The following is a 15,325-nucleotide window of genomic DNA, read 5'->3' on the forward strand; positions in this document are numbered from 1 at the left end:
TAAATAGGCCTGCTTGACTGGGAAGTAACACAGTCTCATGGTGACTGGTTGGGGAAGGACGTTCATGGCGCAGGGAAAGTGACTCCCTGCCTGAGAGAGAAAGTCTCAGGCGTCAGCGTCTTCATTGGAGACGCACTTCAGAATACCCCTTCCCCCTCTCGGGGCACCTGTTCCGGCTGACGCTGAAGCGTTCTGTATATCGGCCAAGCATTTGAAAACAAGGCAGAGTGTCCAGGCTTTGTACCTGCTGAGTACATAATTCCTTGTTTGGCAGGTTTTCTTTGGTTTCTCTGGCAAATTTCAGTAGTAGAGGTAGGGGAGAGCGCAGGGTAACATGGGGTAAAATGTTTCATGGATATTTTATGTAGTCAAACAGGGTTTGGTTCATGCTCTTGTATCCTTCTAGCAGTTTTATCTGTAAATTTTCACAGCAACAGGACTGATTTTTTTCCAGATTCACCCTGAAGACCTGTTTTTCTACCACAAAAGTAACTTTATCCTAAGCTTTGTTTTTATTACTAAGTTGTGTGTATACCTCACAAAATTTCATACCTACATTACTGTAATCTCCTTGATACCTGGTGAGCCCCTTTTTGAAGCACATATACTCATATACACATTCAGAACTGTTCATTTTGGAGGTTTTTATGTTTCAAAAACTGTAAATCAAATATATTTCAAATTTTTGAGCTGATATTTGCTCTTCTACTTAATGATCCCTAAAAATGCTTGGCACACTACCTTTCACTAATCCTGTTTATTTTGATGAATTTTTAAAAAAATATTTAGGTAAAAAAAAAGCTTGTCAGGTTCAAAAATCATATAATTGTATTAAATTTTAAACAGACTTTTTAGTGATGGTTACAACTAACCCCTCAATCTGTTACAATTAACCTTGTGTATGGGGTGATATCTGTGCTCCCGGCACTTTCGGCTGAGCTGCTTGTAGACGTTAGGCGTTGGAAAAAAGTTTACCTATTCATTTGAGGCAGCGATGTGTAGGTTGCTTGTATTAAATATGATTCATTTTACTCAAATACCAAATAAAAACCTAAGTGGTTGTACCCTGCTCTCTGCTCTACTCATTCAATCTAACATCAGAAGTAGATCCATTTAGTCAAAGAAAACTAGCATGCACCCAAACTCAGACATATTTATGTTTATATTTATGCTTAGAAACCTCATTTTACTGTTCTTTCAGCCTTTGTCTAGGTTGCTTTCTTCAATTGTCCTATTTGCTGTTTATCAAGCCATGTGGACAGGACAGTATGTGCTCACAGAGGAACAGGTAACCAGATGCTCTTCATGGCTTCATAAGGGTTTTTTCAGGGCAACTCCGACTCCCATCCATCCTGTCTTCTCCAAGTGTGCTTTTTATGGCATATGAAGAAGAGAGTCGCATGGGCCAAGCAGGGCTCTGGCACGAAACATGGTCTACGTGTCTCCGACTGCCTCCTTCGCCAAGTCTGTCGACAAGTTCCAGGAGGTAAAGCCTGAAGACAGGGTGTTGGGGTGAAAATCCACACCTGCCCCATCCCCTCTTTTAACCCGAAAGTGGTGCTTACATCATTGGCAGCTAAGCTGTCTGATTCACGTGGGGTCATGCCAGCAACACAAAACTATTTCTGATCTGTTGCTTGTTTGTTTTTAACTCTTACTATTCGATTGAGTCACACATTACTTATAACACAGTCTCCAGTGTTTACTCACTTTCTGTCCACTTCCAGTTACTTAAAGAGCAAAGTGGTTGCTTAGGGAGATAAAAAAAGTACTAAATGATTCTGATTGCAATGATCACCAGAGTGCTCAGTGCACTACAATAGCAACCAGTCGTAAGAGGGATAGAATTGATCAATGTTAGTAAGATTGTCCAGCATTTCCAAATAAATTAACATGAGAATACAGATGTTTAACAAAGAATAGGAACAGAAAGTTTAGTAAGATACACCCAGAATCAACCGCAAGCTCGTTTTTTAACACCCAGCTGTAGAGCTGACTGAGAAAGACTGATTCCTTGTTTTGCCAGAAAAGGTGGGCAGCTACCTGGAGGGTTTTGTTCATGACATTAAAATCTGCTCTAAATCAGTAATAGATCATCACACTTCCAGCTCCAGTTCATGCCAGCGGGACGTGTCTGTAGTTTGCAGGCTTCTAAACATGCGGCTGGGTGACTGCCAAGTGCTCGTCTGATGTGTCATCATCTCCTCGCTCATCATGATTCTGCTCTAGCTCTGGGGCCTCCGCAGCTGTATGTGAAGCTGATTTTTCTCTTTTCTCTCAAACGTCTTCAGTCTGCTTCCTCATCTTGACGTCAATAATTCTACAATTGTTAAAACCCTAATTGGTACTTGTTTGAGCGTTGCTTAGCTATTTGCATCCCTAAATTGTGCTAAGAGGTTCTAACAGTATTTTTAAGTGCATAGAAGAGCAAAAAAATAGAACTGATGAAAGTGATTGGCAGTAGAAAATTGCTTAAAATGTTTTGAACTTTAGAAAAGAGGGCAGCATGATCTTCTTTGATGTCTTGTTAAAAACCACGCTGACATTGCGCTGGATTTACTTATAGTTTCATCGGCCATTGTTTGCCATTTGCAAGACACCTTGTCATGTGCTGAACGAGTTTTATGAACATGCTCTTTTTACACTGTGAACGCTGCCAAAATCTCATCAGCTTTACTCCTCCCAGAGCTCTCACCACCTCTGTGTCTAAATTCTCACCTTTTATGTGTACATTCTCAAGCACATGCACTTTGTTTCAATTCATTCCATTTTGCTGAGCTCTACTAACCGCTCAGCAAATCCAAACAGGGCTAAGCCTGAATGAGGCCAATTTTGACAATGCTTGTTATTTTCACATCCTGACAGTGTGAAGGGAATATGAAGAACAGATGCAGTGTCATGTTAACAGTCTCTAAGAAGAGCATTAGGAAGATCTAAATTATGCTCAGCGCTCATCAGCTACAGCGAGTCAGAGACATTGTAAATTTCTGAACTGAAGTTCACAGTGTGTTGTAATGTAATGATGACCAAAGTTGATTATATCTAATTGCATAATACCAGTATATGGCGCATTCGTCATTAACTGTAAATAGGTTGTATCTGATTGAATTATTTCCTCTCTGGTTTATTGTGCATGATTTGGCCTCCATAATGGCCAGTGAGGTCAATTATAGAGCCATAAGCTTGATCAGTTTCAAAGTAAGGATCCTAATAGTATCTTAATGATATAAAGAGCACTCCACCCTTCCTAACTGAGGGAGATATTCAGGCCTCATCAGTACGAGCTTGTACTAGGAGCTGACCTGCAGATCTGAGGATGATGGTGGGATCGACCAAGCCCATGCTTCCCCCCATTTATAGGAAACACCTGTAGTGTGTTATGGTAGTGGTTAAAATTATGAAATGCAGAATTTGTATGCAGATTAGCATTGTCAGGATATCAGAATAACAAGACTTTGTCACTGGTAGCAGTTTTCAATGTTGAAAGGGAACTGTGGTAAAACATTTTTGTTGGAGCGGCTCATATTACTGATTTTCAAATTCAGTCTCTTTTATATCATCAGTGCAAAAACTGTTCAGTATTATGTTCTGTATTATGCACATTCAGCATCATGGGCCATTTCTTTTGGTTCATTGTGATAATTCTTTTATGTATCATTCATTGTTCATTGTGATAATTCTTTTATGTATGTCATCTCATTGTTGTCTCCAAAATATCTTTAACAACTCCATGGTAATTTTTCAGCAGAAGGTAAAAACAATGTAAGTCAATATAGAGAGTTTTTAATCCAAGCAATTTTGAAGCATTTCTATTGGTGCCTTCATCACAAGCTTTTGCACACAATGTAAAAGCCTGATTGTAGACTTTTCCCCAGGGTGTCACTGGATTCTCTTCATTGCAAGGTCACTGGTTACTGACTAACATGACTACTGAGGTCTATACAGTCACTTCCACTACTCTCACAGTCTTGAGTTGAAAACATTGATAGTTAGAGTGTTCAACTGATTACTACACTGTAGTATTGAAATAAACATTGAACCTATGCAGCACTATCCATCCATCCATCCAACCATCCATTTTCTAAGCAGCTTCTCCGTCAGGGTCGCGGGGGGGTGCTGGAGCCTATCCCAGCAGTCTTCGGGCAGAAGGCAAGATACACCCTGGACAGGTCGCCAGTGTAGACTAATTCAGCTACATACCTCTTGCATTTGTGTGTACAGTTACAGTAGGTGTGGCTTTTGCTCTTAGGTTTCACTGGCTGAAACTGTCTGATTGGTGCTTAATGATATCTGACAGGAGTGCCATCGACTGGGGAAGGAGCAGCTGGTGACCTCGACTGCTCTCTCTGAATCCATTATCACAGCACAGCAAGTGCACAGCGTCAGATCAAACGACCTTTTAGTGAGGCTACAACTTGCTACAGCTTGTGCATTTACATCAATTATGCATTAAAAACAATCAATCTATCATTGCGCTTTGTGTCAGTCTCTTTGTAGCCTATTCTTTATTACCAGAAAGTTGTCTGCAGAGGGCTTGTAAGCAAAGTTGTGGAGAACCTTTTATGGTCTGCTGTTATGTACAATGAGTCTTCCTTTAAAGGAAGTGTTGTGCATCTTCAGGGAGGTTGGAGTAATCAGTGAGAAATGCTTTTTGCAGCTTTAGAGTAAACAGATATTCTGCCGCTGAGAGTTCTAGAAGACAAACTCATGTGATGGAAACCATCGCTGAGAGAGAATTCCCCCCTGCCTGCTTCACTGTCAGCTCACACAGTGACTGCTTAATGCAGGTACTAGGGCGTGTGTACAAGCAGAAATGAGAGGCATTCATGTTACTCACAAACACAGACACTGCATGCATATATACTGCACACACAACCGCATTCAGATCAAGGAAACAAAACCTGCTGGCTCTTTGTACGTGCAAGTCTTGAATAAATTGCATAATTGTAGTTATCTGATGGAGCAGGTGCATTCTGGGCACTCGTTCAGAACAGTTCATGCAGTACATGCTCACACTGTTAAGGCTTTCTTAGGAACTGTTAAATAGAAGATTATTTTCTATTGCAAGCAATTTTTGTAACACTCTTTTTGTTTTATTGTAGTTTCATCATGACCTCCCATTGTAGTGAAGTCATTACTCAAACAAACTACCAATCAAGGAGAGCAAAGGCCAACACATCTTTGTAGTATTTATCACACAGCATGTTTTTCAGTGAATGCTAAGCAGCAGGGGCATGTGTGGCAGCTTAAATGCCATTTTCCTTAAAGGTGACAAACTAGACAAAAGGTGTTTCATTGTGTGTGCTGTTGACATTATTCTCTCTCTCTTTCCCCACTAAATGTAATACCTAGGAACACATCAGTGCTGAACTGGAGTGATTTTGGAGCTGAGTGCTACTTTGCTTTGAATGGCTTTCAGAACTGAATCTTTTCAGCTTAGCTTAGCAGTGATTTCTTTAATTTGTTTTAGAAGCGGCGAACTGACTCTGCCGATCGTGAATAATAGGGTATACTGCGCTACATTTAACACATGCCTTGTTATTGTTACCATCACTGCATTTGAGTTAAATGGATGTAGTTGCAGAGATTTTTGCTATACAGAGTGGCATGCAAGGTCCTACGACATATATGAGGTTTCGTGTTTTATTTGATGTTTGTTGGCTGTTTAAGTGTGTTATTGGTCCAAGCATCTTCACAGCTTTCACACTGGTCAACACCAGGAGTTGGCTACCCAAATTTTAGGAAGAGCCATTTTGTCTTTCAAAAAAATCAAACCACCTTGAGATTCCCAACATTTTATTTCCATTTTATTGAAGTAACATTTTACCATCTTGGCTTGCCTTAATATATGCTAGCTAATGTCCCAGTATAGTCTAAAAAATATAATATAGATGAAAATGCAAACTTACTTTACTCTGCTTTAAGCTTTAGCTCAGCTACAGACACTTTTCTCACATCTCCAGCAGGAAACCTTTCCTCAAAAGTAGAATAGTTTCTTGTAAAATGTTTGTTGCTCTCTTCTTGTTTGAATTTTCCAGTTCCACCTTAAATGAATGCTGAACTATTTAAGGTGGAACAGGAAAATTCGAACAAGGAGCTGGTGAACGAGCTGGTGAGTGCTTATAAATGCAAATAAGTCCATTTGTCTCCAAATGATCAATGTTCATCTTAAATCTCTCTGTTTGCCTTTTCCTTAGCCACTAGGTATGGGGGATTGTTGTCTGCATTGCTATGGTGCAGTCTGTGCACCAGCCTTCAGGGTTAAAGGTTGGTGAATTAGCAGTTATATAGCAGTTAGCGTTTCAGACTATTTATTGTTAAAATGAAGGGTTCAGTAACTAACATTCTATTAAGGTATTATGTCAGCACATGCCTACCTTCATTACATTCTGACTTTGATGGATCACTTTGCATAAGAGCAATTAGTGGGGATTTGCTTATGCTGATTATCAGGTTAAATGCAGCATTTATATCCAAAGTGAGTTCGCCATTTCATCTAAATGCTAGACACATCATTGCATTACTTCATATGACCTCATAATCTTTACTGCATTTCCACCAAGAGTGTATAAAATGGTGCCTGCAATCACTGTCCAGTCACAGCCTTTTGTCTAACTCAAGGGTCTGGTTGTAATCATTCTCAGAAGCTCTTGGGTGAAGTTGCTCATAACTGCTGATCCAAAATCAGATCATTATAGCCAAACCCCCTGAGTTTAGTACATACTCTGCACTGTTGTGTGTGCTCATGGACTTGTAAGGACACTTGAAAGGGTTTTGTTCCAGTGAAAACAAATCTCTTCATGTATGAGTGCTCATGTGCTTCGGTGCTGATTAGCTGCTTTTCCACTATCTAAGCAGGCCAGGCACATGTCAAAATCTTGAGAGAGGGCCTGTAACCACAGCTACTGACCTGATTGTTTTACCACAGTCATGAGTTATGGTTCTGTAATATCTCACTTTTGATGGAATACAGACGACCACAATTTGATAACGATCACGATTCAGCATTCTTACAATATTCTGCACAAAAGTTCAAGAAAGTTTAGGACTATAATCACGTTACTACACAGCTTACTAACAGCACTAGAGCCATAAGGAAGGCAGGAGAAGAGCTTGTTGTTCATTGGTGCCAATCACTGGCAAACATTGCGGTTAACATATGCATTGTCACAGTTTTGCATTGCAGTATTACAATGTCAAGAAGCCCTACACCCCTATTGATTGTAAATTCTGTCATGAAATGAAAATGTAGATTGATATTTTAAAGACTTACTTATGTTAATGGGGCACTCCCATGCACTTGTGGATGATTAGTCTGACTATATTACACCTAGTGCAGTAGTCAGTATCTACAGTTAGTCCATCATTAGTGCCAGGATCAGTGCTCCATCTGGAACCTTTAAGTGCCTTACATATAAATACAGATGACCTGCCAAATGGCACTCACAGAGATGATGTGTGTAAAACATGGCCTGGTCCTGTCACTACGCCAGTCCTGGTCTTAAACAGGAGTGCACATCTGCTCCCCTCATTACCGGAGCCTCGCAAAAACACATCACCACACAGACATGCTCACTGAGAGGAGATCAATCAACAGGAAGAGAATGAGAGTAATCACTAGTGTGACTGCTTGATCATCACTTGCTTGTTTGTCTCCATTGTTGCAGGGTATTTGGCCTCTGGAAATGTTTCCTGTCACAGTGAATGAGCTACAGAGTCAGCGCCATGTATGCTTTATTGTACCAGTGCTGCAAAGCATTCTCTAGTTTACATGCTTTTTCCTCTTTGATAACTACTGTACTCTCTTTAGTGACTTTAAAATTAGGCCCAGCTAAGGTGGCTTAGGTTCATAGTCACCTCCATACTAACTGTCCCATGGGTGGTGTGCACAGACCCAGGGCACAGTAGGCTAAGAATAGCCGTCCGGAATGTGGTCGCTGGTTCCACTGTCTCTGGGGATGGTAAGGTGGAGGCGCCCTAAGCAGGGCCTTCCTGGGTCTTTCCAGATTAGAATACTGCAGTTGGGCAGACAGCAGTGCTGCATCATGTGCACAAAATACTTGACTGTAGATCTGCTGCTACATATTATGGCTGTCATGCTGTGTATTAAAACACATTGCTGAACTCTTAATGTTACATGATAAAAGATTAGCCTACAAGATTAGCCTTTATGTACATAGAAGCATGTAATGTCCCTCATGCATCCCACAGAAACCCACCTGGAACATCTCAGGTTGGTCAGGACGTTCACAGCACACAACAAAGTTACACTTATTTTCAGTAACACTATTGCAAAGTGAAATTGTGCAATATCAATTGAACATTTACAAAATTCTGAGAAGATCCCGCCTCTCTTGTTATTATTGATACAGCTGACAAACTTTCAGTTTAGGCTACCTTGTAGTATCAGTAGCACTTGTGGTAACAGATTACATTTTTCATACTATCAAGAGAAAATTAGTGATGCATGATCGTCTCAGAATCATACAATTATTGACAGATATTAGCTTTTAAAAAAATCGTGATTGGACGGATGTTTAGATTTGACTGATGTTTAACAAAGTATGTATTCTACCCTAGAACAGCAGAACATTTAGATGAGTTTGGGCTTCTGTGCTAATATATGTCTGTATTTTATTTGTTTTGCTGCATTTGATATAAATGTTACATCTCTGTGAATTGCTAAATCCAGGTAATTTTAATCCTAATTTCTGCATTTTCTAAATGTTTATGTATCAGCATTGATATTAGCAGATATGTAAATGGTAAAAAATGGATATCAGCATCGGTCAAAAAGTTCCCACATTGCTGCATTCCTATAGAACACCTAGAAACACACAGAGGAATACATTTGAAACAATATTCATTCAGAAATATACTGGCTTTACAAGATATATAGTGAGAACTGACAAAATATGCATGTACGCCAATTTAAAGTGAACAAAATAGATTCTGGAAACCGTGTTTAACTGCTCAACATTAAAGTGGCAGTGTTTCATGTCTAATAAAACAGGTTTTAGTGATAGACACTGCCCCTTCAGATGATCCAATGCTAAAGCTAACCAAGCTTGAGAAGTGTCCTCTAAAGGAACATTTAGAGAAGACTATCGAGTGTGAAGACCATTTTAAAAGTGTAAGCAAGTAGGAATCTTTATTTTTAAGAATATGGTGTAGGAGAAGCTGGAAGTGGGAAAACAATAAACACTCATCAGCTTTCTATTTTTTCCTGATCTCATGCTGATACAACTGGAATAGGTGCTGGACTTGTGTTTATTTGAGTTTTTCCCGTCCAGTTGATAGACACCTGAACTGAATGATCTTGTCTTGCTGATACTGTGGAGTCTCTTTGCCAAGCAAGTTGAGCAGCATTCCTTTTTGTGTTTGGCCTGTATGACTGTTTGGATTGGCCTCTGTCCATCCCCATTCACTCACTAGCACTGTGTGTGTGTGTGTGTGTGTGTGTGTGTGTGTGTGTGGGTGTGGGTGTGTGTGCCCTGATTGGCATGCTCCAGGGGGTAGGAGCCTACCTGACCTGCATTACCTCTTTAGCCTAGCCAGACTTATAACATTATTTATAAGCCCTCTTTGGCCTTTGATGAGCTAAATCGCTCAGGCGTAACAGCATCACGTGCCAGTGCAATCAATGGCCCATTGTAGGTCATCAGTTCCTGTTCGTATATTGCAGTGCGCACACTCAGGTCTATTTTTATTGCATTCTTGTTTCTTTAGCACTCTGTCATTTGCTGAGGGTACACAGCGACCCTTTGCTCTGCCAGCTTTTGGAGCTCGACAGGCAGTTAAAAGTTCAGAGAGATAGAAGTGCCTTCCTCCTGTAATTCAGAAAGAGCAGCTCAGTAATCAGGCCATGTGGTCGTCATACACAGCAAACAACTCTCTGCTGCTCAGCTTACGCTGGACCAAATGAATCAACAGCAGCTGCCCTTAACACTGTGTAAGCATTTAATGATGAATGGACCAATAATGGCTCAGAATTACTTGGAATAAAATCTTGTTACATTATCATATATTAAAGTTAAAATAATTTTTCTTTCCTTTGTTGAATTATATAGTTCCATTTTTAAGGTTTTTAATACGACAGTGTCAGTGTCTTTGCTTGTATGGTGTGTGGTAAGGAATAGCACTTCAGTAGCAAGGCCACATTTAATATTCTCACGCTCCAGTTAATCAAAAGAGTTTGCCTTTGCTTCGTTGCTTCATTTGTCTGTTTTTGCCCTAAAGGTATTTAATAAGTGGGTGCATTAGCTGCTTCCCACAGATGAACTGAGAGCCAACAGGCTTTGTTGATTGGCTGGCAGTCTCCTAGGCTGCAGCAGTGGAGGAACCATCCTGGAGGACACAGGACCTTATTGTCCACGGCCACTCCACGCAACCCCATTAACAAGCGGTGTCCGTCTGCTTGAGGACTAAAGGCTTTCCACAAGACACTGTTTAACTTAACTGTGCTGGAGGGCTCTGGTTTGCCTTTACTGCTACAGCCTTGAGCTGAATCTGTCATATTAAAAACAAATAGATTTCTGTAGGATTGAAAAAATACATAGATTTTTTTCTTGCACTGTATATTGTATTTTTTGTACTGCAATGTTTTTTTATTTTTTACATTTTTTTTGTTACTCGGGAACATTTTTTTAGTTTCAATTGCCAGAATATAAAAAATGTACATACATGCAAAGCTGCACTATGTAAGATTTGAGGATTTGCATTTGTCTGCATGTCATGTGTGAAAGAGCATTTTGTAATGTCTGCGTTTCAGAGCCATTCCCTGAGGGGATGAATCTGGTATCATGTTGAAAGAGTACTTAAAGAGAAAACTTTGTGAAGGACAGCTCTTCTGAAGATATAAATGAATTATGTGCTGTCATCATATCTCCATCAGTGTTGATTTTGCATTTGAGACCTAAACATTGAATCACTCCTTCTTTTTGAGGCCCTGTGTGTGAAGCTAATATGTAGAGACACATGACATGGTCCGAAAAAGTCCCCCGAAATCCGATCCGGCACCTCTGACATTTAAATGATCATTTCAGGGTTTATAGGGTGACTTGCAGCAGCTCCTGGACACCACATTTTAGTGTCCTTTTTTTCTTTTGAGTCAGTAAATCAGTTTCAGGTGTCCTGCAGGGATGTTTTTCTTAATTTGTAACTTCTGTGGTTGTCGCTGTTAGGAAAGCCATGCAGTGAAATTTCTTTAATAAGAGTTTTTAATAGAACACTGAAGCATTACTGAATTCACATCAGTGTGTCTGATATCATATTTTTATGGCTCAAAATCTACGTGTATTAGATTTATGGTACATGTAGTATCACAACCTCCAGATTGAAATGAATGAATTTTAATTTGTCATTCTAATAATGTCCTGCCTTGTCATTTCGAGGGAACGGTCCTTTTGTTTGTGTTTGTGTTTCGGGTTGCATTTTGACTGAGGCTGTTTTCCTGTTGTATTCAGGTGGGGAAGGAGACGGTACAGACCACAGAAGACCAGATTATGAAGAGAGACATGCCTCCGGCCTTCATTAAGTAAGCCCTGCGCTTCCTGCCTCCCTCCAGGGGCTCATCATGAGAACATACATCAAACTTAATCACATTCACACACACACACACACACACACACACACACACACACACACACACACTGCACACCAGGTTTAGAAGGAATGTCTGCTAATAAAGTTGACCATGCACTTGAATGGTGAAAATAGTGATGAATTAGGCGGAATTTTCCAAGTACCTTATTGTTTCTGTTCTTGGTCAAGCATATTTTTAAACACCCAATGTTAGTGCCACATAAATCCAAGTATTCTTTTATGCAAGCATTTTAAACATATAGCATCTGTGATACTTTTGCACAATCACATCTGCATACTAAATTCTTTTGTAGAGTAGCTGTTTTGACATTTGAATTCCTTTCTTAAATTGAATTCACTACAAAGTGTCTTTTATTTGTTCTATTTTGGTGGCTTACAATCATGAAGAAAGCACCCGACAACATGACTGAATTTAAAGTAACATTCCTTCTTCCTCTGTCAATTCACATCACAAGAACTAAGAAGTGTGAGCTTTGTGTTTGTATATTTTACCCTGTACAGCATCTCTCATCAGTTTGCTCCCTGAAGAGCTGAAAGTGATGCAGGAGTTTGATAAGTGGTATAATGCTGGTGAGCTGTAATACGGTGCACTCTCTCCTCTGGAATGGCTTCTGGCTGTCACGGCTGACTCATGCCCTCTGATGACGCCACACTGCTGCCGTTAGAAGATGCTGCTGTGAGAAGTTGCAGATGCATTATTGATAACCCTGGCTAGAAAGAGAAACCATGCTGAAGTGTTCCCTGGAGTTCCTCCCACTGTGAGGAATGGAGCTTGGGCAACAGGCAAAGCTGATTTAAGTGGTGTGAAGAGCAGCAGTTAGTGTTGAATTTATTTAATATTGATGCTGTGTGTGTGTGTGTGTGTGTGTGTGTGTGTGTGTGTGTTTCTCACCATCCCGCTCCCCTCAATCTCTCTTAGAGCTCAAGCTGTTACGTCTTTCCATGTTTGCACTGACTACAAAGGCATTATAGCTGAATAGGAAATATGGGAACTATTCTCTGCTATGATTGTCCCAGTGGAATAATGTTTTAAAGAGCCTGCAGATCAACATTTCAAGTTAGTTCACCCCTCCACCCCTAGGGGTTCTTCACAGCTCAAAGTTCTATTACATTTAGTATTACATTATTACATCCTAAAAACTCATTCTCGGTACAATTGGAGTCAATTATTGGGTCTATTAAAACATTGAAACTGCGCTTTAAGTGGTAGTTATGACCACCTATGACTCTGTAATTACTTTCCTGGCTTGGATTCACAACAAACAGCATGGATAATGGTTATTTTAATAGGCACTTTCCCAGAGGAAAGGTGTTTTCACTGGCAGCTGCAGACAGCAGTGCAAGTCTAGACTAATCTGCATTACCACAGGTTTGCCTTTTTCACTCACTGACACATTCTGTCCAGAATTGCTGAGGTATTAAAGGTTTTTTTTGTTTATTCCCTTGAATATTTGAGTACTTTTGCCCAGCATGCTAAGCATATTCACCACTGTCAAATCCAATTGTGAAAATTTTGTGGTTTTCTTAAATGTTAAAAACACAATTAGCATCTATTTTTTATTTCATTTAATTCACTGAGGAACACACCACTGAACGGTGTTATGCTCTGTAAAACATCTTTCGCAGAGATCAAAACATTAGTTCTGAAATCCCTGACTGTGGGCTAAAGCAAATAGATGACCAAGGAGCAGATCTGCTAACTTTCTGTGCCGTCACAAACTGTATGTTTCTATTAAATTGTGACTGTCACAATTTATTATTTCAAAGCAGCTACCGTTAAACATCTGTAATAAGATCAGGGGGGCTTTTTTGAGCTTTTACCTCAAGGCATATGCATTTATCGAATTTTCCTATCAGTGTACGACATCTTGGGATAACATTGTTATTATAATGAGGAAAGTCGTCCAGTGGGTCAAGTTGATAGTCAATACTGACTTGATTTTGTGTGCTATTTTTGCTGTTAACTTCACTGCCATTGTTTTGATGCCCATATAACAGTGTGGAAGCCCACTAGCCAGCTACACTCTTAAAAAACATAGTTCTTTAGTATAAACAGTGGTTCTATATAGAATCATGAACACTCGAAGAGCCATTTGCATGCTTAAACTGTTCTTTGCAAGGTCAAATGGTTCTTCAGATTGATGGAGAATGTGTTGTGTATGGAACCTTTTTGCAAAGGGTTCTTCTGTTGTTACAAGGTTGACATCCTAACTATATAAAACATTTTTTACAAATGCCCTATTTAGAGCCATATACAACACATTCCCCATCAATCTGAATAATGAGAACATGCAAAGAACCATTTAAGCATGCAAAGGGTTATTTGAGTGTTTATGGTTTTATATAGAACCCCTGTCTTTACTAAAGAACCCTTGAAGTTTCATACAGCAGTTTCTCAAATTGTGGCTTAGGTTTGACCTCTTGGAAATTTTGGATTATTTTCCACAGATTAAGGAAAAAGAATATGAGTCGTTATTTTGAGATGAAAATGTTGGACATGCTGCTGCCAGAAACAGGCAAAAAAACAAATCTCTTATCTACTTACACCTTGGCAAAAACGTAATGGGACATCTACAGGAGCATTTATGACTTCCCATTCTAAATCTATAGGCATTAATATGGAGTGGTCCTTCTTTGCAGCTATAACAGCTTCCATTTTTCTGGGAAGCTTTCCATAAGACTTGAGTGTGTCTGGAGGAATTTTTGCCCATTCATCCAGAAGAGCATTTGTGAAATCAGACACTGATGTTGGGTAAGAGGGTCTGGCTCACAATCTCTATTCTAGTTCATTCTAAAAGGTGTTCGATGGGGTTGACGTCAGGGCTCTGTGTGGGCCAGTCAAGTTCCACACCCAACTCAACCAGCCATGCCTTTATGGACCTTGCTTTGTGGACTGGGGCTCAGTCACACTGGAACATAAATGGGCCTTCCCCAAACTGTTCCCACAAACTTGGAAGCATATAATCATCCAAAATGTCTGGGCATGCTGAAACGTTAAGATTTCACTTCACTGGAATTAAGGGGTCTAGGCCAACCCCTGAAAACAACCCATAACATTATCCGTCCTCCACCAAACTTTACAGTTGGTACAATGTACACACACACTGACAAGGACTTTTTATAGAACACTATGCTCAGTAGAAGTGAACTGAACACCCCTACAACTCTTTACTGGCACTTCATAGGACACTGTACACTGTTCCATTGTTCCACTCCACCTCTGTTCTATTTATTATTCACTGCACTATTTGTTTTCGAGTGTGCAATATACATTCTTTCTGTGCAATAATTCTTAAGATGCATAATATTATATAACTATAAACTGTCCAAGGAATGTGCAATAACTAACTGCTACCTCACTTGTCTATTGTCTATTGTCTGTTTATAATATATAGTTTTATAGTCATTCTCTTTTATATTGTTTTAGGCAAGTGTATACATGTATATACTATTTTATATATACACTGCTCAAAAAAATTAAGGGAACACTTAAACAATACAATGTAACTCCAAGCAAATCAAACTTCTGTGAAATCAAACTGTCCACTTAGGAAGCAACACTGATCGCCAATCAATTTTACATGCTGTTGTGCAAATGGAATAGACAACAGGTGGAAATGATTGGCAATTAGCAAGACACACTCAATAAAGGAGTGGTTGTGCAGGTGGGGACCACAGACCACTTCTCAGTACCTTTCTGCTTTCTGGCTGATGTTTTGGT

At 39.8% G+C, this 15,325-nt stretch overlaps 1 protein-coding gene across 4 annotated transcripts in view; it reads left to right on the forward strand.

The window, feature by feature from the left end:
• Window positions 1–15,325, forward strand: part of vcla (vinculin a) — a 61,031-nt gene that overhangs the window by 4,086 nt on the left and 41,620 nt on the right. For all 4 annotated transcript variants that reach the window (XM_017696542.2, XM_017696543.2, XM_017696544.2 and 1 more), the window contains exon 2: window positions 11,466–11,536. In XM_017696542.2, the coding sequence (XP_017552031.1) occupies window positions 11,466–11,536 (71 nt within the window). The remainder of the gene's footprint in view (window positions 1–11,465; window positions 11,537–15,325) is intronic.

Source organism: Pygocentrus nattereri, chromosome 5 (genome assembly GCF_015220715.1).
Source record: "Pygocentrus nattereri isolate fPygNat1 chromosome 5, fPygNat1.pri, whole genome shotgun sequence".
In the NCBI taxonomy this organism is placed as follows: Eukaryota; Metazoa; Chordata; class Actinopteri; order Characiformes; family Serrasalmidae; genus Pygocentrus; species Pygocentrus nattereri.